The sequence below is a fragment of the Helianthus annuus genome, chromosome 7 (genome assembly GCF_002127325.2).
Source record: "Helianthus annuus cultivar XRQ/B chromosome 7, HanXRQr2.0-SUNRISE, whole genome shotgun sequence".
NCBI lineage: Eukaryota > Viridiplantae > Streptophyta > Magnoliopsida > Asterales > Asteraceae > Helianthus > Helianthus annuus.
Genome location: NC_035439.2, coordinates 134,602,494 through 134,628,806, shown reverse-complemented (window position 1 = coordinate 134,628,806; position 26,313 = coordinate 134,602,494). Strand labels below are relative to the sequence as shown.

Here is a 26,313-nt window from a genome sequence, read left to right as displayed (position 1 = left end):
TTAGGTCTTATTATTTTATTTTATTTAATATGATATTAACATGTCATGAATAAAAAAATAATTCTTATTTGACTTATAATGTAGGTTTTTATTGTTATAATTATCTTTAAACAATAGAAATTAAATATGGAATTCTAGTTTTGAGTATAAAAAAGAAATCTTATGACTCTTTGTTGTATACATGAAAGAAAAATTTATAGAAAAATAAAATGAAAGAGATATACTAGAGAAATTTATTGATGTACAAAGTTTTATAGAATCTAGAGAGTATTACTCTCTAATTCTTCATCACCAACTTAGCTTTATGTTTTTCACAATTTAGAACACCATTATACTCGGTGTATTCTTGGGTGTGAGAGCATCTCCGGCAGTACACATACTGTTCCGGTTGTTGTACCCTGGGAGACAGACCGTCTGAGAGGATACGTGGAATCTATTTTAAGGGTCCTGTGTCAAACACGATCCTCAACCAAAATCGTCACCTTTTTAGTATGTTCTTTGTTGCAGTCAAAAATCAAGGTTTAAGACTCAACGTGGTGAATACTTGAGTCTAGGATGCTACAAAATGCGTGAGAAAGACCCACTAAAAATACGGCTTGAATTAAGATTGGTACAATTAATGTGTATTCTTTACTCTTATTCAACTTTTGTAACCGGTATTGTACTAGTAGAATTTCCCACAAATAATGGGAGTCTCGTTATTATTTATTATATATCTTGTAATATATTTTATTAAAAACTGAACATACACCCTACACCCATCACCTATTTGATGTATATTGTGATAGAGAGAAGCTTCATCGGAAGGATCCATAACCGAATCTGAACCCAGAAAAACCCAACCACCTTGCAATTCTTTTTCTGATGAATTCGATTCGCCGTCGGGAAACCCTAGTTCACAAGCATCCTTCAGAAAGCGACTTGCAGCAGAGGCTGACGGTGCTGGCGATGATGGCACCAATTATATTAATGAAAAAGAAGATGTTTATCCTACTTTTGTATTTCAGATTTTGATTTGGTAGTAATAGAAATAAAGAGTTAAGTTCACATATAAACAACCTTATCGTACAAAATGTACGAAAGGCATGAAAAAAGCAAAAAAAAAAAATGTGGTGGCATTTTCGTTATTGTTTGCTCATAGGATAGTCCCTGTGGTTTTGTAAAATAACACATATAGTCCTCAACTTTTAGAAATTACACTGATGCTCCCTGTGGTTTGACAGTTTGTTACTCGGATAGTCCCTAGAGTGGATGACGGTTAGTTTTCTCCGTTAAGTGGATGTGAAATAACAAATTTACCCTTCATCTTCTCCACTCTATAAAAACAAAACAACCCCACCCCAACCCCCACCTTCCTCTCTGTTTCCCCCACCATTAACCACCAACCACCACCCACCTCCCACCTACACCACAAGTAGTCTCCTCATCAGCTCACAATCCTGGCCTACAACACTTCACCCAATTCTACTAAAAAAAAATACACAGGTTCTTCATGTCATTCCTTTAGGTTAAAGATAGATTCCAAATACAGAAGCATTTCTACAAAAGAAATCATTCAGCAAAGGGATCAACAGCAGGTATCTCGCCTATGAAGGATTCCGGTGGAGGCGCTTCCAGATCCTCTTGTGGCCGGAAAAACGCCTTCTCATCCAACACCGTTTCCTCCGTGCCGCAACTCACTGCCAGTTCCTCCGAGTTCTGTTCACTTGCTGGCATGAACACTCCAGTATCCGGATAAGGCTCCTAGTATTCCTCTGCTGGTTGATGCAAGATCTCTTCCACCGGAGGAACCTCATCTTCTACTTCCTTCTCGTATGCTGATTCGTGCAATCTCCGCCTGCTGCACACATCATATTATATTAGTTAATAAAAAAAACGGATTGAATCGAAGGAGGAAGATTGGAGCTGAAGTTACCGGGCGGAGCAGAAGGAAGGACGAGCGGTGGTTAGAGTGCGTAGGTGAATAACTCCGGCGAGCCAATGAGGGTTCAGGATCGATAGATTTAATGGTGCTCGATCCTATCTGAACACCCACAATCGATTAACCTTAACCCACAATAATTCATGTGTTCAGATGCTAATAACAAAATGAAGATTAAAGAAAGGTGGGTTCTCAGATCCAACAAAAATTTATAAAAGATTTGTTGTTAAAAAATGAAGAAGAAGAAGTGGTTGAAGTGTTGTAGGCCAACATTGTGTAGGTGGTGGGGGTTGGGTTGGGGTGGAGTTATTTTGTTTTTATAGAGTGGAGAAGATGAAGGATAAATTTGTCATTTCACATCCATTTAACGGAGAAAACTAACCGTCATCCACTCTAGGGACTATCCGAATAACAAATTATCAAACCACAGGGAGCACCGGTGTAATTTCCAAAAGTTGGGGACTATAGGTGTTATTTTACAAAACCACAGGGACTATCCGTGCATTTTACTCTTATCAAAATTACTCTACAAATGATCTTGTATGGTAATTTTGATCTTGTAGGGTATTTTGTAAAATGTTCTTGTAGGGTAATTTTTAAACTTGCAGAGTAATTTTGATACACTTGTAGAGTAATTATGATACTCTACAAAATTATCCTACAAGATCAAAATTATCTTACAAGATCAAAATTACCATACAAGATCATTTGTATAGTAATTATGATACTCTATAAGATCAAAATTATTCTACAAGAACATTTTACAAAATTAACCTACAAGATCAAAATTACACTACAAGAACATTTTACAATTACACTACAAGTAAATAATTACGAAAATGTCACCGCGTTTTTTTTACCTTTTCAGCTTATTCATACGTTTTATATGATAAGGGACTTTATATTTGATTTTTTTTTCTATAAATAAATTAAAGTCAGAATAAACTTTATAACAATTATTATAGAAATCAAACATGCTTTTTGGAGAGTGACAAATCAAATAAAATTAATAACAAAATTTTACCCGCTTGATTAGTAAACGTTCAAACACCGAACGGATTCAATTTTGATTTGTGATTTTAAGATTAGGTACGAACTAGTGCAATTATATAAATATGGTTAGTGAGGCTTCATGAATAGTATTTTTTTTCATTTTTAGTTTCATTATAAATAGCATTTTATTTCAACTTAAACATCTTATTTAATGCTGGTGTGGTGGTAATTGTGGATGTTGGTTTAGCGAACATCACAGGTTCGATTCCTAATACCTTACTTTTTCCTCCATTTTTGCTTTTTTCCCCTCTCGCTTGGTATGTAGTGCCACGTGTTCGCAAGTGTACACGCGTCCGCTTATGTGATTATTCACTGCATGTATTTGGTTTGACAACACAATTGAAAGTCTTTTTCTTCTTCACTTGGCTCCCTACGGCTTCCTTTGGTTTCACAACAAACTTGAAAGTCCTTTTCTTCTTCACTTGGCTCTTTACAGCTTCTTTCCTTACAGGTATGGTTGCTTAATTTCCAGTTATTAACACTTTTGGGCATCAAAATTTCAAGTGGTTTTAAAAATATTGCTTCTTAGTGGGTTTTATTTAGGGCATGTTTTTGGTTTTAGGGTTCACGCTGGTTCTTAAATTGAGAGTTTATGAATTCCAATATGGTTTTTCTTATTTTAGTTTTAGGATTTTAAGTATGGGTTTAAAGGCATTTTGAAGGAAATGTTTCAAATTGATTTGCTTTTGGTTTTGATTTTATCCCCAAAATATTTGGGGATTATAGTAATTAGCAGTAGCATGTAGTATCCGATTTTTTTTTATGAATTACATGCGATTATAGTAATTAGCGACTGCGTCCTTCCATCTGCATCGCAGTGGTTGTGACATCCGGGTGAAGGCTCGGCTCGGGATTCAACCCGGGTTCGAGTCCAACGGGGGCGAGCGGTGGTCGAGTAGTCGGCCTTTGGACATAGCTCCGAAAGGGTGGGTTTACACGTGGAAAATACTTACCCGTTCCAAAAAAAAAGTAATTAGCGAATTTTGGGGTTTTAAAAAAATTTGGAAGAACAATGTTAAATTTGAGTGATTGTTTTTACAGGAGTGGTATTTTTTAATCAAAAAAAAATCCCCAGATGAGGTGTAATTTTTTGATTAATTTTGACAAGAATTTGAAGAATTTTGGTTTATGTTGAGATTGAAGGTTACTGTAACATGGATTTTGCTCTAAATTGCTGTTGATGTTAGATAAAAGAGGTTTTAGAATTAAATGACTGTTATGGAATGGTATTGTTGTACTTTGGAAAATTTGAGCGAACTCTCGGTCGGTTCGTGGTAAACGTTTACATGACGCACTTTACATGACACACATTAGATGACGCACAATATGCTATGCCCTATAGAGTCATTGCATTATAAATGGTTTCTTTACTTGGTATACTTAATAGTTGTACCGCGATACTTGGTATGCAGTAGTTGCATTCTGACCGACCACTACTATGTGATCATATTACGTTGAAATCAAATAGGGTAAGCTTTCAAAATTGTCGCTTTTATAGCATACATGTTTCTATTAAAGTATCAAGAATAGAAATGATTTTTTTTTGTATTTTTTACCCCAATCGTTATCGCGATGCTACTCATCTTAGTTTCCATGTGTGCTTTATATCCTTTACCATTTTTCCTTTATATGAAATGTGGCTTATGACCTATGAGTTGGAAGATGCACTCTAGATTCATGTGTATGTTGTTATAATGGTTTGTGTAAAGCATATAGACACTAATGGGTCAGATATACCCTTGATGGTCTTCAAAACAAGAGAATACAACTGATCGACCATCGTGGCACTATAATAACGTTTCGTCTTCATTAAGTAGGAAACTTGGTGTTTTATGCTATGGATCATGCTACCATCTACCCGCATTTCAAATAAAAAATGTATAGATTGTTGACTAAAATGTTAAATTTGTTTGTTGACAAGTTCTTTATTTAGTCACAAACTGTGGATTTCAATTGTGTCATTACTAAATATGGTTAGTGAGGCTTCATGAATAGTATTTTTTTTCATTTTTAGTTTCATTATAAATAGCATTTTATTTCAACTTAAACATCTTATTTAATGCTGGTGTGGTGGTAATTGTGGATGTTGGTTTAGCGAACATCACAGGTTCGATTCCTAATACCTTACTTTTTCCTCCATTTTTGCTTTTTTCCCCTCTCGCTTGGTATGTAGTGCCACGTGTTCGCAAGTGTACACGCGTCCGCTTATGTGATTATTCACTGCATGTATTTGGTTTGACAACACAATTGAAAGTCTTTTTCTTCTTCACTTGGCTCCCTACGGCTTCCTTTGGTTTCACAACAAACTTGAAAGTCCTTTTCTTCTTCACTTGGCTCTTTACAGCTTCTTTCCTTACAGGTATGGTTGCTTAATTTCCAGTTATTAACACTTTTGGGCATCAAAATTTCAAGTGGTTTTAAAAATATTGCTTCTTAGTGGGTTTTATTTAGGGCATGCTTTTGGTTTTAGGGTTCACGCTGGTTCTTAAATTGAGAGTTTATGAATTCCAATATGGTTTTTCTTATTTTAGTTTTAGGATTTTAAGTATGGGTTTAAAGGCATTTTGAAGGAAATGTTTCAAATTGATTTGCTTTTGGTTTTGATTTTATCCCCAAAATATTTGGGGATTATAGTAATTAGCAGTAGCATGTAGTATCCGATTTTTTATTATGAATTACATGCGATTATAGTAATTAGCGACTGCGTCCTTCCATCTGCATCGCAGTGGTTGTGACATCCGGGTGAAGGCTCGGCTCGGGATTCAACCCGGGTTCGAGTCCAACGGGGGCGAGCGGTGGTCGAGTAGTCGGCCTTTGGACATAGCTCCGAAAGGGTGGGTTTACACGTGGAAAATACTTACCCGTTCCAAAAAAAAAGTAATTAGCGAATTTTGGGGTTTTAAAAAAATTTGGAAGAACAATGTTAAATTTGAGTGATTGTTTTTACAGGAGTGGTATTTTTTAATCAAAAAAAAATCCCCAGATGAGGTGTAATTTTTTGATTAATTTTGACAAGAATTTGAAGAATTTTGGTTTATGTTGAGATTGAAGGTTACTGTAACATGGATTTTGCTCTAAATTGCTGTTGATGTTAGATAAAAGAGGTTTTAGAATTAAATGACTGTTATGGAATGGTATTGTTGTACTTTGGAAAATTTGAGCGAACTCTCGGTCGGTTCGTGGTAAACGTTTACATGACGCACTTTACATGACACACATTAGATGACGCACAATATGCTATGCCCTATAGAGTCATTGCATTATAAATGGTTTCTTTACTTGGTATACTTAATAGTTGTACCGCGATACTTGGTATGCAGTAGTTGCATTCTGACCGACCACTACTATGTGATCATATTACGTTGAAATCAAATAGGGTAAGCTTTCAAAATTGTCGCTTTTATAGCATACATGTTTCTATTAAAGTATCAAGAATAGAAATGATTTTTTTTTTTGTATTTTTTACCCCAATCGTTATCGCGATGCTACTCATCTTAGTTTCCATGTGTGCTTTATATCCTTTACCATTTTTCCTTTATATGAAATGTGGCTTATGACCTATGAGTTGGAAGATGCACTCTAGATTCATGTGTATGTTGTTATAATGGTTTGTGTAAAGCATATAGACACTAATGGGTCAGATATACCCTTGATGGTCTTCAAAACAAGAGAATACAACTGATCGACCATCGTGGCACTATAATAACGTTTCGTCTTCATTAAGTAGGAAACTTGGTGTTTTATGCTATGGATCATGCTACCATCTACCCGCATTTCAAATAAAAAATGTATAGATTGTTGACTAAAATGTTAAATTTGTTTGTTGACAAGTTCTTTATTTAGTCACAAACTGTGGATTTCAATTGTGTCATTACTATTATGCTATTATACGTGTTTTGACATTTTCATATTTATGTAGTGAAAGAAGAGGTTGCTTTGAGTAGAAAAGATGATGAACTAGGAATCTGAATAGGTTTTATATGTAAGTAAGAACCAGTTGGTTAGTTATTTGTTTCATGTTTTGTTTAGCTTGATGAATAATAGCTTTGATAGTGGTTAGATGTCCTTGAAATATTTTAGTTTTATCTCGGTATCGACTTTTAACATTTTCGCTACCCGTTCGATGCCGGTCCGGTACCGGTATTTACCGATTTTACCCTAAAATAACGATACCACTTTAAAATTTATCCCACTTGACATTTGAATTATTAGGCTCAATGCTAATTTTATTTAAAAAAAAATAAAATAAAATATAACTGTAAATTCTTGGCCGACAATTGTTCATCGTGGATACTGAAACGGTGCTGGCAAACAAGCATCCGGATGGCATAACGGCACTTTTTTTCCCTAGGCTAAACAAATGGACGCCCACTGAATATCATTAGTTTCTCCGGAGCGAATAATCATATATATGATCATCGGTTGTACTAGACGCGCTTATTGCTTATAGGATTTTTGTAGATTATAGACCGTAGGTTCCTCATATTTTTACAATGTCATGGAGAAAGGTTTGGTTAAGAATTTGAGTCAGTGAATGAAATGCGAGAGTGATACTACATCTTCTAGATAGATAGATGACACTTTTTTTTTTAATTTTTAGGCTTATATACAACTATGTGTGCACACAGCCTCCAAAAAGCTCAGGCACTTATTAAGATATAGTAAATTTTTTCTTTGGGTATGGCAGGTTGACAGTTACATGCAACCAGCAGCAAGTGTTAGTTCTGAAGAAAATATTCGTTGAAGGTATGGTCCTTCATTTAAAATATTGTATGTTCGGTTGTGTATTTCTTTACTTTCATTTTTGCCCCTGACGCTTTTATTTTAGTTGTTTTTTTTCTCAGGTTCACTGGCATTTCCATGTGCATTCGCATAGTTGACTAAGGTATGTTCCTTCACTTCAAATTATTGTATGTTCGGTTGTGTGTTTATTTAGTTTTGTTTTTGCCCCTGATGCTTTTATTTCAGTTGTAGAGTTTTCATAACCTGATGTTAAATGTTGTAGCTCAGTCTAGACAGTGTGAGGTTTTGTTTGGTTAGCGTTTTAGGTTTGCGTGGCGTTTTTGTTACACTTTTCGTTCCAGTGCCTTTGTTAGATATGTCAACTCCATCCACCAGTAGGAAGAGGAAGCGAAAGGCAACTGTAGTTGATGGTGAAAGCGGGGAGTCATCATCGTCTTCTGGTTTTATCCTCGGTTCTCAAACAGCTGCTCAGTCAGTAAGGCGCTCTACAATTATTAGGGCTTCATCGTTCCAGCGTGTCCTTCAAAGTCCATTGTCCGCACAACCTAATACTCAGGTGAGTGGACAAACGGCTTCAACATCAGGTAGTGTGCCTGCGCCTGGTCCAGCGTATATTGATTTGGGGGATTGTACTAATGTTTGTGAATATTGTGGGGCTCTTTTTTGGCACGAAGAAAGACTGAAATCATCACCTCAAAAAAATAGACCAAGGTACAATATGTGCTGTAGAGAAGGCACTGTGCGAATTGACTTTCCAAGGGAACCACCAGTCTATATAAAGGAATTGTATTCTATGGCGCATTTTATGGAAAATATACGCGCTTACAATTCCATGTTCTCAATGACTTCCTTCGGTGCACATGTAGATCATGAAATTAATCATACTCCCGGGCCCTATGTTTTTAAGGTTGCTGGTCAGGTATCACATTGGTTGGGCTCCTTATGTCCTCCAGTGGACAACAAACCACGGTTCCTTCAGATGTATATTTGTGATACAGAAAACGAGGTCGAGAATAGGCTTCGGTTTTTTGAAGGTGACACTCGGAGTCCTTTATCAGCAGACATTGTTTCTACTCTTGCTCGAGTTCTTTCAGATGTGAACGGGTATGTTAAGCTTTTCAGGAGCGCAAGAGATATATGTTCTCTTCAGGAGGTCCCAAATTTTGCGATAAAACTGTACAATAGTCATACCCGAAAAAACTATGAAATGCCATCTACTAGAACTCTTGGTGCTATTATCTGTGATAACGATCCGTTAGCAACTGACTATGACATCGTTATCCATAGCAAAGATGGTAATCCAAGACGCGTTAGCAAGTTGCATTCTTCGTATATGCCGCTTCAGTACCCGTTGCTCTTCCCCTTTGCAGAGCAAGGTTGGTCCCCTGATTTACGTTTATCTGGTCGCACACTATCAGAGGATCAAAATTTGACGATGAACATGTTCTACGCTTATCAGATACATGATCGCATAGGTGTATACACTTTGTTGTTGAAAGCTGGTCGTCTTTTGCAACAATATTTAGTTGACGCATATGTGTGCATAGAGCAATGTAGGCTTGACTACTATCGTGCTAACCAAAATCGTTTTCGTTCTGAGTTTCTTCGCGGTATCCATGATGCTTTCTCCAAGGGTGAGACTGAGGGTCGTGATGTTGGTAAAAGAACCATTCTACCATCCTCATTCACAGGTGGGCCAAGGTATATGTACAAGCATTATCAGGATGCGCTCGCTATTTGTAGAGTCCACGGTAATCCACAATACTTCATAACATTTACCTGCAACGTTAAGTGGCCAGAAATCAGACGCTACTTGAATCACGCTGATTGCACAGGCGCCCAAGAAAGACCTGACATTATTGCAAGAATTTTCCAACTGAAGGTTGAATCACTACTAAAGTTCTTAAAAACACAAAAGACTTTTGGTGGTGTTGCAGCAGGTATGAAAAAAAAAAGATTTATCTACATATATTTTTTTGGAATTTCCTTTCCTTATGTCCACTTTTTTGCTTTTCAGATCTTTATACAATTGAATTTCAGAAAAGAGGCCTTCCACATTGTCATATGTTGCTCTGGGTTGTACCAGAATGCAGAATAAAAGATGCGCAACATGTGGATAATTTCATTTCTGCTGAAATTCCAGATCCAGGGGCAGATCCGACTTTATATCGAATAGTGACTGATTCTATGATGCATGGTCCCTGTGGCTTACCAAAAATGAACGCACCATGCATGGTTAATAAGAAATGTTCAAAATCCTTTCCAAAGGCCTATGAACAAGTCACTCGATTTGACAAAGAAGGGTATATTCACTATAAAAGACGACCAAATGGTCCTCAATTGGAAAAAAATGGTGTGCCACTTGACAACGGTTACGTAGTCCCATATAATCGGACTCTTTGTTTGCATTTCGAGGCACATATAAATGTCGAATATTGCGGTTGGAGTATGCTCATTAAGTATTTGTTCAAGTACATATCCAAAGGTGTAGATCGCATTTGTTACGCTGTCACAAGGACCCCTGACTGTACAACACAATCAACATCAAATTCTCACGAAGGTGTAGACGAAATCTCAAAGTTTGTAGATGGTAGATTCGTTTGTCCACATGAAGCAGCTTGGAGGATCCTCAATTTTCCAATTCACCATAGAAACCCAGCTGTTCAGCTATTAGCCGTTCACTTAGAGCACATGCAGAATATCATCTTTAAAGATAACCAACAGCTACACGACATTCTTGGTAACCCAGCAACTCAGAAAACAACATTAACAGAATGGTTAAGAAGCAATGAACAACAACCGAATGACAGGGATTTATGTTACGTGGACTATCTGTCTAGGTACCGATGGGATCCCTCCAAGAAAGCATGGCTTAAAAGATTATCTACCAGAACTCCACCAATTGGAAGGTTGGCATACATACATCCAGCATGTGGTGAGTCATTCTACCTAAGAATGCTACTTAACCACCAAAAAGGTTGTTGTTCTTTCGAGGACATCAGAACAGTTTCCAACATTGTATACCCTACCTACCGAGCTGCATGCGAGAAACTTGGTTTGATAGGCGATGATAGAGAATGGGTTGCAGCTTTCGTAGAGGCATCGTCTTGGGCCACGACTGCAGAATTAAGGGCTTTGTTTGCCCATATGCTTTTATTCTGTGACCTATCTAATCCATTAGGTTTTTGGCAGAAATACTGGCCACGAATGAGTGATGATATTATTAGGAATTTGAATGATGTTACTGGTACGTCAAATACTCACATTAGTGGCTTAAACCTGCAACAACATGTATTGTTCGAATTGGAATTATTGTTGAATTCTAATGAAGGTTCACACTCATTGGCCAAGTTTGGCTTACCGATGCCTCCTGATTCAATGGTGTCAGCACTAAGAAACAGATTACTTTTGGAAGAAAAGTGCTATGACACAGACGCCTTGGTGACTAAAAGTAGAACTATGGAAGAGGCCTTAAACTCTGTTCAGCTAGCAGTATACAACATGGTTGTAAACTCAGTTATGCAAAATACGCAAATACTTTTGTTTATATACGGCCATGGAGGAACAGGAAAAACTTTCCTATGGACTGCAATCATAGACAAACTCAGGTCCGTTGGGAAAGTAGTTCTTGCTGTCGCAGCATCAGGGATCGCTGCCTTGCTTTTGCCTTCAGGAAGAACAGCTCACTCTCGATTCAAGATCCCGTTAGAATTAACAAATGATTCATTGTGCTACATTAAAAAAAACACACAGCTCTCCCAATTATTAATGGAAACGTCGCTTATTGTATGGGATGAGGCACCAATGAGTGATCGAAGATGCTTTGAATCATTGGATAAGAGCCTTAAAGACATAGTTGGTAACAAAGACAAACCATTTGGCGGAAAATCTGTGCTGTTAGGAGGAGACTTTTGACAAACATTGCCGGTCAAACCCAAAGCTTCAAAGAATGAAATCATTGCATCCACTTTACCTAGGTCACACTTATGGAACGACTTCAAAATTGTTAAGCTATATGAAAACATGCGTGTGACCAGATCAACGACCTCACCTGCTGATAAGGAAGCTGCTCTAGCATTCTCAAAGTGGTTACTTGACATCGGAGATGGTCTAACTGGCGTACCGTACAAACAATCACCAGACACGAAAATCATTGACATACCAACACAGTTTCTAATACAACCAGGGGAAAATGGCTTGCATCAGTTGATAAAATTCATTTATGATGACGACATCCTCCACAATCCAACAGCCTCTAACCTTTCCGAGAGAGCCATAGTATGTCCAAAGAATGAAACCGCTGATGAAATCAATGAGTTAGTGCTTGCATCTTCCCCTGGCGAATGTTCAACATACTTGAGTGTAGACTCTATAACGCCTCATTCCCACAGCCAAGGTGATACCGATCTTATGTACCCACCTGAATACCTGAATTTGTTGAACTTCCAAGGCATACCCTCACATTGTCTAAAGCTTAAAATAAATACTCCTGTAATTTTAATGCGAAACATTGATCAAAAATCAGGTTTGTGTAATGGTACTAGGCTATTAGTGTCACAATTGCTGCCTAGAATCATTGAAGCACGTATAATAACTGGCACAGCTATTGGCCATCGCGTTTATATACCTAGAATAAACTTTGTGCATAAAACTAATGACTTACCTTTTGTATTTACTAGACGTCAATTTCCAATCAAAACATGTTACGCAATGACAATTAACAAAAGTCAAGGCCAGTCGTTAAATAAAATTGCTGTTTACTTGCCTGAACCTATCTTTAGTCATGGGCAGCTTTATGTTGCCCTTTCTAGAGCAACATCACCAAGCGGCCTAAAAGTGCTCATAACGCCTCACGAAGAATTTGAAAGTGATAACACCAAAAACATCGTGTACTCTGAGTTACTAGCAGATATTGAAGCTCATGAGGTTAACCTCACAATCCATGAGCAAACACAAACCAACACCACACAACAAATAACAATACATACATTCCTTTACTGTTTCAGATCATAGAATAAATAATGATAGGATTTTTTACGATATTATCTGCCATTATAAACTTCTCATACTTTACTATACGCTAATTGTGTGCCATTGAACAGGAAAGACAACATGCAAGAGGGTAGGATATCATCCATTGTCCCAGCAGGACCTGCAATACCAATTAAAATTCGTGTCATAAGAAAGTGGCAGCCTCGCCTACGTAACAGCGACATGTACTACTTTTTCATAGACAAACATGTAAGTTTGTAATTCATATGCTATATGTCAAATTAAAAAATTCAGTAAATATTTTTGAACTTCAATTATGATTGTCTTCACATGTATTATTGCACAAACAGATGCTAAATTTGTGCTAACTGATCCTTTTTCGCTCTGTTAATCCAGGGTGATGGAATACAAGCTAGCGTGCACTGGCTAGACAAAGAACTTTTCGAAAGGAAAATCACCCTTTTCTCATGCTACCTTCTGGAAAAATACATATGCGATGACCAGCCAACACCACCAAGAGTGAATTCACACATCGCAAGCATTCGCATGGGAACAAAAGCATCACTAACCTTAATTCCTACACCAGATGCATTTCCAATGTACTATTTCAACTTTTGTCCCTATAGCGACCTTTCACTTCGTACTGGTGACGATCAAGAACTCCTTACAGGTAACAATACTCGCATTTTCAAAACTTCCATAACATCTACTAACAAATCTAAACCATTTGCCCAATCATAGACTACTTGGCAAAGCTAGAGTACACAACACCCGGAACAACCAAAAAGGGAAGAGAATATCTACGTCTTCGTCTCACGGATATCAGGTTACCCATACATATAACTATTCATGTAAATATTTTTCACAGTCTAACATGAGGCGAACTAACAGTTACACAAATGTGACAGCGGCGAACACATAAACGCTACTTTATGGGAAGAGGTCTTACCAAAGTTTGATAAACAGGCAATGTTGGCTGCAGAGCAACCAATAATCGTTGCCTTGACATCCGTTTGCGTAAGCACGTTCAATGGTAACACACATAAACTCAAATCCTGTATCGCCAAAAGAATATATTCATTATCTAATTACTAGCACATACAATATAGATCGAGTGCAACTAGCATCAACAATTCCAACCCATATCTACTTTAACCCTGATATAGAGGCTGCCACAGCTATCAGAAACAGGTTTTACAACTTTTATTACCGCAATGAAAATACTGTAGACATTTTTGTCGTGTAACCAAAAAAATAAAATCGTATCCAGGTTCAAGGAACTACCACCCCTCACACTCCAAGCAGGGGAAGGTCAGACATCACAATTGGAACTCATGTCAACAGACGAAAGAAACAAGAAAACCATTACCGAGCTACTGCAACAAAACAATGTACAAAACCAGGCAATATTCCAATCCCACTATGAAACTAAAAAGCTTATCAATTACAATTCATTTTCATATAATTATTTTCAAACAGGGCAAAACGTTCACCTGTGAGGCATCAATTGTATCGTTTATAAAGGGCAAGCCTTGGTACTACACAACATGCACAGAATGCCGAAGGAAAATGTACAAAACCAATGAAGGCTGGTCGTGCGGATCACATGAAAATCTGCCAGAACCTAAGTTTATGTATGTAATTAACATCTAAAACATTTCGCCAAAAAACAACAAAATAATACCATAAATTATGCAGGTACTGTGCATCTACAACAATTGCCGATGACACAGACCTCAACAACAGCAACACTTTTCGACGAAGCACTGACAAGCATTATAGGACAACCATGCAGAGACATCGTCATACAAGAAGGTTACACAGATCGCTACCAAGTACCAAAGCCCCTATTAGAGGCCGCTGGCAGACTAATTTCCATGCAGGTACGGTACATCAAGTCCCCAATACCGGGCTCAAGCATTCTAGCAGTTAACAGGGCATCCATTGCACAACCACTGGTAGACACACATGGTACCCCACCATCACCAACACAGACAACACCTATTGGGCAAAAGGAGCAACGACCGAATCAATCAACAACCTCCACAACCAAACGACAACTATCCTTCACAGAACCAGGTCTATTCCTAACTACATATACTACAACAGTACTACAACATTAATATCTACCTATGAAACTTTTCTCACAGGTCCCGATATCAGCGACACCAAAAGAATCCGCTACCCAGATGCTTAGGAACAAGAAAAAACATCAAGACTAGAAAGAAGGCACCTCTTTTTGCAACTAACTATTTTGTATACATCATTTTGCAACTAACTAGATGCTCAAGGGTAAGAAGAAAAAGTTAGCACTCCGAAAAAAGCATCTCTTTAGATATTTTGTATAATTTTGTAACTAACTATTACCTTCAAAGGAACTATAAAACCAAAGCCAAAACGTATGCGATACGCTGCATTTTGTAACTGGTTTCATTTTGTAAATGGCTTCTATTGGCAATCTAAAAGTTTAGATCTCTTTCTTACATTGGTGTTCACTATGCTTCGCCGCAACGCGCGACTCCAACATATCTAGTTCTATTTATCTATAAAGGGGTAATTGGTCGAGGATTTCCGATTAAATAATGTCAATAACATAGAATAAACCAACCTGGTTGCAAGATTCATGGGTTTCTGTCGTAGAAGTCTTGCGTGAAGGTCGCAAGATTCATGTGAATGAAACCGGTAGTTAAAGGAACTATAACCAAACCATCATTTCCAATTACCAAATGAAGCGAACAGTCGATAACCAAAACCAATCATTTATGAAAATCTAAAATGCAAAATATCAGTTACAGGTCTGATTTTAGCGTAACATAATCAAACAGAGTCACGCTCACCCTAAAAGTGGCAACGTTAATAACATTCTTGTAGGGTAGAAAAGCAACTATTATTGTATTTTTTATTTATTTTAGTCCTATTCCTGTTAAACTATTTTTTGTAATTTTCCCATCAAGGACAACAAAAGCTGTTGATACAACAAATACAAGACCAAGGCCTGTAGCGATATCTCTGGGTAAAAGGGTTCAGGGGTTAGATTAGCCTAACGCAGGTCGTGGGGTCCCCCCACGTTTGCAAGACGTGGAGAGAGATTCACTAGTATTGTTTTTATCTTCCTTAGATCTTGAGCTGATTAGAAATCAACCCAGAAAGCGATCGTGGGAGAAGATGAATTATTTAGTGTGAAGAAGAGAAGCAAGCATGAAGCTAGTTCTCAAGAGGGAGAAGGAGAATCAGAGAGTTTGGGTGATATCTGCTGATCCTGGGGTGTTTTGTATGGTGAAATGGCCTGCATTTTATAGGGGAAGGTGTTTCTCAAAGGAGAAACCCGTGACTAGTGAATCTGTGCTTGCAGTGAGGGGTTTGCCCATTTTGGGGGTTGAAGGGTTTGGACCTGCGGACAAAAGGGTGTGCTCTCCCACATGGTCTGGTTGCAGCTGGGCAGGAGGTTTCACACGTTAAGTGTTGATGTGACCGGACACTGTGCTTGTCCTTTTTACTGTTCATGACCGTTGGAACGTTTCCGAACCTTTTAACCTTTTAACCTTTTAAGCTGTTGTGTCTCTAATCAGTTTATTAAGGTTTGAGCTACCCCCGTCATCAGCCCCCCAAGTCAGAGGTGTTTGGGATGTAAGCTCAAATGCTTCTGACTTTTACACATTATTTTTTATTGCTTAAAGGCTTCAAGGCTTTAAGGCGTTTGAGTTTTGAGATTTGAATTTCAGAATGATAGTAGATGTGATAGGCTTCAAGGTTTTAAGGCTTGAAGGCTTAAAGGATTCAACTTGTCTCACTCAAGAGGAAGTTGAGGCTTTTTGTAAAGAATGGGGGATCGATCTAAAGTTTAATCCGGTGGCTCTGGGTTTTGGCAAATCGATCGATTAGTGTCCCGTTGGTTCCATTGCTCTTTATTGTTGAGTATTCCAACTTGCGTCATCCGTTTTCAGTCTTTGTTCTGAATGTTTTAGAGTATTATCGTGTGTCGTTTGGTCAGTTACGTCCTCAAAGTCTTGCTGGGATTTTACACTTTGATGTTTTATGACCCATCGTTGTTGTTGTTCCGTCGTTTCTTCCAGTTAGCCAAGAACGGCGATTGTTTTACCTTTGAAACATCTCAGGTTGATGTGTGTTTAATTTCGTCTATGGTTACTACCTTTGGTTCTTGGAAGTACCGATTTTTCTGGAGTTCTGAGTCCATTGTTCCTTTCAGGCTTGTTTGGAGGCATCCTTATGCTGTTTTGAATGAGCTTGAACCTTTCAAACACGAGATGGATGGTTGTTGAAGTTTATTAGGGGGTGTCCTTCCAGGCTTTGTCCCTTTCCCGAACATCTTTTAGTGCTAATGGATGTTAGCAAGTTGTGGGACAAGCCGGACCGTGACCCTGTGCTCGTGAGAGATGATCAAGGTGTGATATTTTGTATTTTCTGCTTATGTTATATTTTATTTGTTGCAGTTATGTTTGCCTTAGACTTTATCAAGAGCGATGACACATCTAATGTTGTGTTTGGAGATTCCGAGGCTACGTCAGACGAAGATGTTGTTGTTAGGGGCACTGAACATAGGTTCGAGGGTTCAGGCTATGTGAACGTTCCAAATGTCAAAGGCTTTACTAGGTTCGGTGCTTCCAAAGCTTTTATTCATTGTTTAATCCGATGTATGTTAAAGGTAGCTGACCATCCATCGGCCTCTGAGCCAGTGCAACTGCGTGATGTTATAGAGGCTTCAAACGTTTGGACGTTGGGGTTGAGGAAAAAACACGAGGACCTGTCCTTGGTGATTAGTAAGGAGAGTAAAGCAGCGGGTAAGAAGCTTGTAAGCTTGAAGGGTTTCGGGAAAGGTGGTGAAGGTTCCACCAATATTAATCCCGAAGAGGTTTATGTGCCGGATTGGAAGGTCATAGTTGGTAACAGCTTCAAGTATTCATCCATTTGTGAGGATGTTCTTACCCATTTTGCTCCTCCTATTGTACGAGGTTTTTTTGCTCGTCTATGGACGATGAACTGATGATTTTGAAAATGATGATGGGTGCTTGCAACCTTGCTACCTTGCTTCTTGAGGGTGTATCCCGATTTCGAAGAAAGGATGCAAGAATATGAAGTATTTTCGAAGAAGAGGGATGAGATGAAATCTTCAATGGTTGCTTTGAAAGAAGCTGAGGGATACGCTAAGGGGGAGAAAGCATTGCTGTTTGAAGATTTTTAGGAATTTTCTTCCCGCACAAGACTGAATTGGAAAAGCTCTTGGAGACTGACAAGGTTCAAGTCAGGGTCGATAAGGCTGCCTTGGAGCTTCAGAAAAAAGGCCTTATTAGAGGAGAAAGAAGGGTTAAAGGCTTCACTTGCCCAGGCAACTAGTGATAATAAATGGCTCATTGAGCATGAATTCCAGCAAGTGGTTAACTATCTTCTCCATTCATCAGAGTTCAAAAAGGTCTTGGGTGATGTGTACACCGCGCTTCTTGCTCATGGGAGACACCAAGATTTGTTTGCTAGTTACAAAGCTTTGTAAGCCTGGGGAGCCTTAGGAAAAGTCTTCTCTTTTTCAACCCAAAGCCTTCGAAGTTTTCAAGGAAACTGTTTTGAAGGTAGGGCATATTATTTACCCTTATGTGGGTGAAGTCTCCAAGTATTTTGGTAAACCTTTGCCTGTCTTGTAGGAGCTAAAACCCAAGGGCCTTAATGAGGCTGTTTGTAACGAAGTGTTGAAGTCCCTCTAGAAGAAGCGTCCTTGCTCCGGAGATAGCGAGGAAACGTGTTCTGAAGGTGGTGAGGGCTTAAAGGGTTCAAACCTTGAAGCCTCCGAGGCAGTGGGTGCAGCAGGGAGGAAAAAGAGGAAGGCTAAAAAGACCCAAGATGATGGAGGTTCGAAGAAGGATGATGCATCAAAGTCTACCATCCATGACGTTGCTAAGTGAAGAAGAAACCTTAATTCATAGCTTTCTTAGCATGTCGAATAATGTTATGGGTTGTTTGTTTGAACATCTTTTTATTTTAAAGGAATCGTCTAGATCCCTTGGTGGTTAAAGCCTTGAAGGCTTGTGGACAATGTTTTATGTTTGATGGCCAATATGGCCGTTGCTATCTTTAACTTATCTTGCTATGTTGTTCTATTTATTCCCTTGCGTTTTCATTGATTTTGCATGTTGTCTTTGTTTTGGGTGGTGCATCTTATGTTATTTATACCTTAAAGGGTTCAGTGCTGCAGTCACTTAGCCTTAGGATATTTTTAACAAAAATATACAACCTCTATCCTATGTATGACATTCACTTAGAGTCTTTTTGGTTCGTAAGCCAATGTTGGGGCTTAAGGAACATTTGGTGTAGGCTGTTCAAACCTGTCTATGAGACATGATTTTTAAGATTTCTCTGAGTCTCATGGAGTTGTATTGATTTAGGAACTCACCCCTTATATAGGTCCATTCAACCCTTGAACCTATTGAGCGATGTGGCCTGGGAGCTCATCCCCTTACATGGCCCTTGCCATGGAGTTTCTTGCTAGGTTCTCAACCTGATTATAGGATAGAAAGACAAATTTTGATTCACCGTTCATTCATTTCAAAGTATTTTGATTACTAGGGGAATAGAACAACTTTTGGGAACTATTTGTAATACGTTTGGTTAAACATGGAACCTTTTAAGGTTTTTGCCATTCCAATGGCGGGCAAGCTTTTTGCCTTGCGGACCTGCCAGCTTGTATGATCCCCCTTTGTGGGCTTTAAAGATAGTGTATGGCCCTTCCTACTTAGGGTCGAGCTTTCCTTGGCTTTCTTTCTTGCAGGCCTTATTATTTCGAAGCTCAAGGTCCTCAGGCTTGAAGCGTTCATGCTTCACTCGTGTATTGTAATATAATTCCATGTTTTGCTTGTACCTTGCTTTTTGTATGGCTGCTTGGTCACGAGCCTCTTCGAGGAGTTTCAAATTCAACATCGTCTCTTTCTTATTTGGCTTAAGGTCGATGTTAATTGTTCTTTGTGTTGTTGCTCCGATTTCAACTAGGATTACAGCCTCTGATCCAAACACTAGGCTGTAGGGTATTTTCTTTGTGGCTCGTTTTCTCAGTTGTTTGAATTTCCAATAGCACATTGGGAAGCTATTCGAGCCAGTTGTCGTATCTTCCTAATCGAGATTTAATCTCTTCAACAATGTTGTGGGTAAGCTACCGAGCTGAATACTTGAGTTATTCTGAACTCCTTGCACCGGGAGCTAGAAGGTTTCTCGGCAAACTATTTCCCGTTATCCATGACTAGTACCCCTGGGAGCCCAAAACGATAGATTATGCTTTCGGAATCAATGACATGTTTCCCTGAGATTTTTGCCAATGGTTTTACTTCTGGTCACTTGGTGAAGTAATTCACGGTTACCAATAAGAGCTTGACTCCTCATTTGGCTAGTGGGGATGGACCAACAATGTCTATACCCCACTTGTGAAATGGCCAATCGAAGGAGATGGAAACAGGGTCATGTTTGGGGCTTTTGGGCACCAGAGCATGTAACTGACAAGTTTCACATTTTCGCAGTTGTTCGGAGGTATCTCGATGCATGGAAGGCCAAAAGTGTTCGAGGTTCATCAACTTTGACACTACCGATTTTGGGCCACAATGAGCTCCACATATCCCTGCGTGAACCTCTTTGATCAGATATTGGCTTTGTTTTGGGCCAACGCATCGAAGTAGTGGTGCAAGGTATCCTTTTTTGTAAAGGATATATCTTTGTAACACATACTGCCTTCACTTGATACAAACCCTTTCAGCCCTAGTCTAGTCATTAGGTAATTCACCGTTTTTTGGGAACTTTTCAATGGGAGTCATCCAATTTGGCCCTTCTTCGGTGATCACATCTTGAAACTCGTGTTTTTTGGATGGATGGTATTTTTAATACCTCAACTAGTATCTTCTTGGTGAGATGTGCAAACGTAAGAGATGCAGGCTTGCTTACTGCATCAGCTCTCTTGTTTTGAGATCTTGGAATTTATTTGATGGCACATGTTTCAAATGTGTTAATCGATTCCTTTGATTTATTTTGGTACTTATTCATGTCGGGTTCTTTTTCTATGTAGATGTTATTGTCTAAGCTTGAGAGAGTCTGTGGGGACTTGAAGCCTTTTGACACCCATATTTTTTGCAAGCTTGAGCCAATCAATCAATGCTTCATACTCAGCTTCGTTGTTTGTAGTCTGAAATTCAAGACGAAAGGCATACGTGAATTCCAATTCGTTGGGATCAATTAGAACTAGCCCTGCTCCTGACCCTTCAATGCTGGAAGCTTTGTCGGTAAAGAGCTTCCAGGTATCAGGGTTGGAGGGTTCAGCTGCAGTTGTATTAACTTTTGTTATGGCTTCTTTAGGGACTTACAAGATGAAGTCAACCAAGATTTGAGCTTTGACAACTTTTCTCAGGACATAGGTGATTTTGTGTTCACCTAGTTTCACAACTCATTTAGCTAATCGTCCGGAATTTTCTTGTTTTTCAAGCACATTCTTAATTGGTTAGTCAATGATCACTTGTATCGGGTGTGACTGAAAGTACCTTCGAAGCCTTCTAGCCGTTTGGACTAGGGCTAGAGCAAGTTTTTTTTTTAAGAAGAATATTTGATTTCTGCTAATTTTAAAGTTTTGAAAAAGTAAACGGGTATCTGAACTTTGTTTTGTTCAATGATTAGAGCCGTACTTATGGTATTTTCAGCAATCGAAAGGTAGATAGAGGTCGTTCCTCCTGTTTCTGGAGCCGAAATGGCTGGGAGTGAAGCCAAGTGTTGCTTCATTTGGTTGAAGGCTTCCTTTTGAGGTAAAACGCTTCAAAGCTGTAAGTTTTCCATTGAAAGTCTTTCTTGTTAGCACATCCTTTGAGGGTTGGCTTTTATGCTTTGTTTCCCCATGATGTGCCCTAAAAACGAGCACTTGACTGGATTAAGCTTTCATGTTTATCTTTCTCGAGGTTTGGAAGGTTTCTTGTATGTCATTGAGCATTTGGTATTCCGTTTTGCTCTTGATCATCAAATCTTCAACATAAGCTTCTATGTTCTTGCCAGTTTGTTCGGTAAACGCTTTGTCAACCAGGCGTTGATAAGTGGCACCTGTGTTTCTTAAAACAAAAGGCATTTTTTGGTAGCAAAATATGCCTTTATCAGTGTGTAATGCGGTTTTTATTCGTCTTCTTCTTTCATTAGGATCTGATGGTAACCCTTTTAGGTGTCAAGAAAACACGAGAAGCCCGTGAGTAAGTTAACCTTGAGGTCTATCCAGGGCAGCAGGTAGCAATCCTTTGGGCGTGCTTTGTTCAAGTCTTTAAAATCGATATACATTCTCCAAGACTTGTCGGGTTTTATTAAACCATTACCGGATTGGCCACCCATGATTGATACTTGACCTCTCGAAGGGTTCCGGCTAGAACAAGCTTTTCCATCTTTTGGCATTCTGCAAGGCTTCTTTTAGGGGCTTGACTCCGTTTCTTTTGTATAATGGGCTTAACATCAGGTGGGATCCATAACTCATGTTTCAACAATGCTATGAGGGATGCCGATCATATCTTCGGGGCATCAAGCAAATACATAGTGCAAGAGCAGCTTTTCAAGATATGAGAGGATTTCATTGTAAAGGTTAGTGTTTACCCTTATCCCCTGTTGAGGATATTTTGGGTTTATGTTCAACCCTTGTCCATCGTCTTCGTCCTTTCTTGAGCTTTCCCCTTCAACCACAAAAGCTTCTTGGGTAGATTGAAGGGTTGCTATCCCTTTTTCAGTGGGAAACTTCACAGTGTCTTGACCAACTACAACTGCCATTCCGAACACACCTTGCCCTGGCCTTCCTACGATGATATCATAGTTGGAAGGGATATTGATCACCGCAAAAGTGAGTTGTTCGGTTCGTCCCTTTGTTCTTTCGCTGAACAAACATTAGGGGTTATTTGGCCTAAAGGCTTGGTAGGTATGTCTGCGATACCTTCGATGGAGGATTCAGCTGTTGAAGCTTTGAACGCTCATCGTCGTTGAGAGGGTCAAAGCGTTTCAAGCTTTTCATCAGCTGAGAGGGTTAAAGCATTTCTCAAGCATGATTTTGGAGGATTCAGACTGTTGAAGCTTTGAACGCTCATTGTCGCTGAGAGGGTTAAAGCGTTTCAAGCTTTTCATCAGCTGAGAGGGTTAAAGCTTTGTTTTCAAGGTCGACCATGTTCACTTCCTACTTTTATTCTTCAACCATTTTGTCCTTGACCCCTTTAACCAAGTGAGCAAGTTCGGAGTTGACGGCTTTTTCGATCCTCGTTTTGGGTTGGAAGAAATTATTGGTATGGTGACCTTTCTATTCGTGAAACTCACAATACTGGCTTGATTATTCCAATCTTTTGTTTTTTGGCAAAGGTTGAGGAGGGCAGAAGCTGTGTTTTACCCCTTCGGTTGCCAAGATCTCTTATGTAGCCTTGGTTAAGGCTGTAAAGTTTTATGGTTTTTTCTTGGCTTGGAGGGTTCCGGCCTTCAGGCCTTCTGGAATCTGAACCTTTGAACCGTTTGTCATAAGAGCCATACTAGAAGCTCCAGTTAAGAGTCTTTTATTTTGTTCTTTGATGTCTACAGCTTATTCTCCTCGAATGTGGGCTTCAGCCCTTTCAAATGTTTCTTCAAGGGTTTTGGGCAGACATTTATTGAAGTATCTTGTGAAATATTTGGAATTTAGCATTCATGAACTTTGCAACCCTAATCTTTTCATTGGCGTAAGTTAAATCTTTCGTCTTGTAACTTTCGATGAAGTCTCTGAGACGTTCATCATCACGTTGTTTGGTCTGGAAGATTATCGTGGCGTCATTGACATGCCTCTGTTGTTATAGGGAACTTTTGCTAAGATCATCAAAGGTCTGAACGCTTCGTCCAGGAAGGTCATTGAACCATATGCGTGAAAACCCTTCAAGGGTTTGCATGAACATGAGACAACATTTGGAGTTGGGTCATTTTTCAATTCTTGCAATCCCGGCGAAGATTTGGAGGTAGTCTTTAGTACCGTGATGGCATCTTTATCTGGGTTTGAAACTTGTAATCAACGATTTATTGGGAGAAGCAAGACAAGTTTGTTAGGCTTGTAGGGTTTTGAGAGGTCTTCTACTACCCTTAAAGCTGGGTAACCGCTTGAGGTACCTTGGTGAGTGGTTGGCACTTGGTTGATGAAATTAAGGTCAAAGCCTTGAAGGCTTTCTGTGTCATCATCCACTTTTCACGTGCTGCAAAGGAAATTTTTTCCATCATCCGTGTCATCAGCTAGGGTATAAGGTTAAAGCCTTAAAGGCTTTCTGATGGTACTCATGAAAGATGTCATCATCTGTGTCAAAAGGTTAAAGCCTTTAAGGCTTACTGTATAAGGCATTCCCATGGATGTGTTCATGACCATACCACGAGCCGAAGGCAGGGTGGCCATGGCTTGTTTTCACGAAGTGGCAATGGGAGGGAGAACACTTGAAGTTGGTGACTTACCATAATTGATCAAGAGTGGTTTTATGCCCCATAGGTGCACCGGTTGTAACGGGTTGGTAGGTAAATAAGGGAAAAGCGGTTGGACTTGGCCTCCCAAAAGCTTAAAGGCTTGAGTGGTTGGTCTATCACACTAGGACCAACTTCAAGGTAAGATGTGGCTGAACGTGAGCTGCTAAAAGGAAGAGATGGAGGGCCAGGTGATAATGAGGGTTTAGACTCGTCATAATTTAGTATTGTTCTCACCCTTTTTCCCTTTCTAAGCTCACATGCTAGTTGAGAAGAAATCTCTCATGTAAGAAATTTCTAGCTACTCCCTCAAGTGTTAGATTTATACATTCCGGTGTATGCATTGCATCGATTTGAGTAGGTGCAACCCCTGACCGAGATGGGGTTGGTGTTTGAAAAGAAGTGAACTCCGGGAACATATCCCGGTGGAGTACTTCCGGGAGTAGAAAGAAATGTAGATTTGACCGGTGAGATCCGACCGGAACTTGGTGTTAAATCGGTGTTGTTAGGAACCTGATTTACTTGGCCGAGAGACTCGCTTTCAGACATGATGTAAAGAGAAAATGGAGCTACACAACAGGTCTTTTAAGATAAAGTAAGCGGCGTAGCCCCACGGTGGGCGCCAACTTGTTGATACAACAAATACAAGACCAAGGCCTGTAGCGATATCTCTGGGTAAAAGGGTTCAGGGGTTGGATTAGCCTAACGCAGGTCGTGGGGTCCCCCCACGTTTGCAAGACGTGGAGAGAGATTCACTAGTATTGTTTTTATCTTCCTTAGATCTTGAGCTGATTAGAAATCAACCCAGAAAGCGATCGTTGGAGAAGATGAATTATTTAGTGTGAAGAAGAGAAGCAAGCATGAAACTAGTTCTCAAGAGGGAGAAGGAGAATCAGAGAGTTAGGGTGATATCTGCTGATCCTGGGGTGTTTTGTATGGTGAAATGGCCTGCATTTTATAGGGAAAGGTGTTTCTCAAAGGAGAAACCCGTGACTAGTGAATCTGTGCTTGCAGTGAGGGGTTTGCCCATTTTGGGGGTTAAAGGGTTTGGACCTGCGGACAAAAGGGTGTGCTCTCCCACATGGTCTGGTTGCAGCTGGGCAGGAGGTTTCACACGTTAAGTGTTGATGTGACCGGACACTGTGCTTGTCCTTTTTACTGTTCATGACCGTTGGAACGTTTCCGAACCTTTTAACCTTTTAACCTTTTAAGCTGTTGTGTCTCTAATTAGTTTATTAAGGTTTGAGCTACCCCGTCATCAAAAGCTTAGAAGCTATACTAACTTATACTTTTAAAGACAAATATTCCAAGTCGTTTTTACTCTTTTAACAAAAAAATAAAAAAAATGAAACGCGACTTGATGTTTAGTTGTAAGTGGATTAGGTGGGAGTTGGAAAATGGTAGTCCAAGCTCAGACTTTGAATATTCCATTTCTTAAATACTGATTAATAAGTCTTCGACATTTTGTTATTATTTTGAACTTTGAATTATTGTAATTCTAGAACTTTAGAAGAAATCATAAATAGTCGACGGGTGTACTTATTTTGAATTTTAAACTAACTAGTTATAAAAACTGTCGTCGCGTTGCGGCGAACTTCTTTTGTTATTTAGTCTGTGTTTATCTGTGTTTGAAATCACTACGATCGCGTTGCACACGGAATCGCTGACAAGAATAAAAAGAAAATGTAGAAAAAAACACTAAAAAATAACCGAAAGAAAATCAACTAAAAAATTGTATGGTAATGATGTTGTTCGGTAGAAACCCATAGTCAGAGATGAGCAAATAGTAATGGGTACCGGTACCGAATTTCCTGAACCGAAAGATCCTAAGTACCAGCTTGGTACTGACGTTTGGCGTTCCTGGTACGGGTTTGCTACCGGTTTTTACCTTCATATACCGATACCGTAACCGGGGTATCAGTTGGCACCGAGCTCATCCCTACCCCTGAAACTAAAAAAAAAGTTGTACGATACCGTTGTTGTTCGTACGGTACTTGTGATCAGGGATGAGCAAATGGTACTGGGTAGCAGTACCAAACTTCTCGAACTAAAAGACTATCAAACTCAATCCGGTACCGACTTTTGGCGTTTTATGTACCAGGCTGGGGCTGGTTTTTACCTTCATGTACCGATAACGAACCGATATT

The 26,313-nt window shown here is 39.2% G+C and overlaps 2 protein-coding genes and 1 long non-coding RNA gene across 3 annotated transcripts; 2 read left to right on the top strand and 1 right to left on the bottom strand.

The window, feature by feature from the left end:
• Positions 1-1,468: 1,468 nt before the first annotated feature.
• LOC118480451 lies at positions 1,469-2,204 on the bottom strand. Its single transcript, XR_004862801.1, has 2 exons — positions 1,916-2,204; positions 1,469-1,840 (listed from the first exon to the last, which is right to left on the bottom strand). It is a non-coding gene; the product is annotated as an uncharacterized LOC118480451 (long non-coding RNA).
• Positions 2,205-8,072: 5,868 nt separating this feature from the next.
• LOC118480276 lies at positions 8,073-11,632 on the top strand. The gene is made up of 2 exons (XM_035975042.1): positions 8,073-9,657; positions 9,735-11,632. The coding sequence occupies exons 1-2, from the start codon at positions 8,073-8,075 to the stop codon at positions 11,630-11,632; spliced, it is 3,483 nt and encodes a 1,160-aa protein (XP_035830935.1).
• A 108-nt stretch (positions 11,633-11,740) lies between these two features.
• LOC118480275 lies at positions 11,741-13,955 on the top strand. Its single transcript, XM_035975041.1, has 6 exons — positions 11,741-12,129; positions 12,820-12,958; positions 13,106-13,379; positions 13,451-13,535; positions 13,618-13,742; positions 13,819-13,955. The coding sequence occupies exons 1-6, from the start codon at positions 11,741-11,743 to the stop codon at positions 13,953-13,955; spliced, it is 1,149 nt and encodes a 382-aa protein (XP_035830934.1).
• Positions 13,956-26,313: the final 12,358 nt, after the last annotated feature.

Coding starts and splice junctions, on each gene's coding strand:
- LOC118480276 (XM_035975042.1), top strand. CDS start 8,073: ATGTCAACTCCATCCACCAGTAGGAAGAGGAAGCGAAAGGCAACTGTA. Junction 9,658..9,734: donor TTTTGGTGGTGTTGCAGCAG/GTATGAAAAAAA, acceptor TTTGCTTTTCAG/ATCTTTATACAATTGAATTT.
- LOC118480275 (XM_035975041.1), top strand. CDS start 11,741: ATGCGTGTGACCAGATCAACGACCTCACCTGCTGATAAGGAAGCTGCT. Junction 12,959..13,105: donor ACTTTTTCATAGACAAACAT/GTAAGTTTGTAA, acceptor CTGTTAATCCAG/GGTGATGGAATACAAGCTAG. Junction 13,743..13,818: donor TTGCGTAAGCACGTTCAATG/GTAACACACATA, acceptor CATACAATATAG/ATCGAGTGCAACTAGCATCA.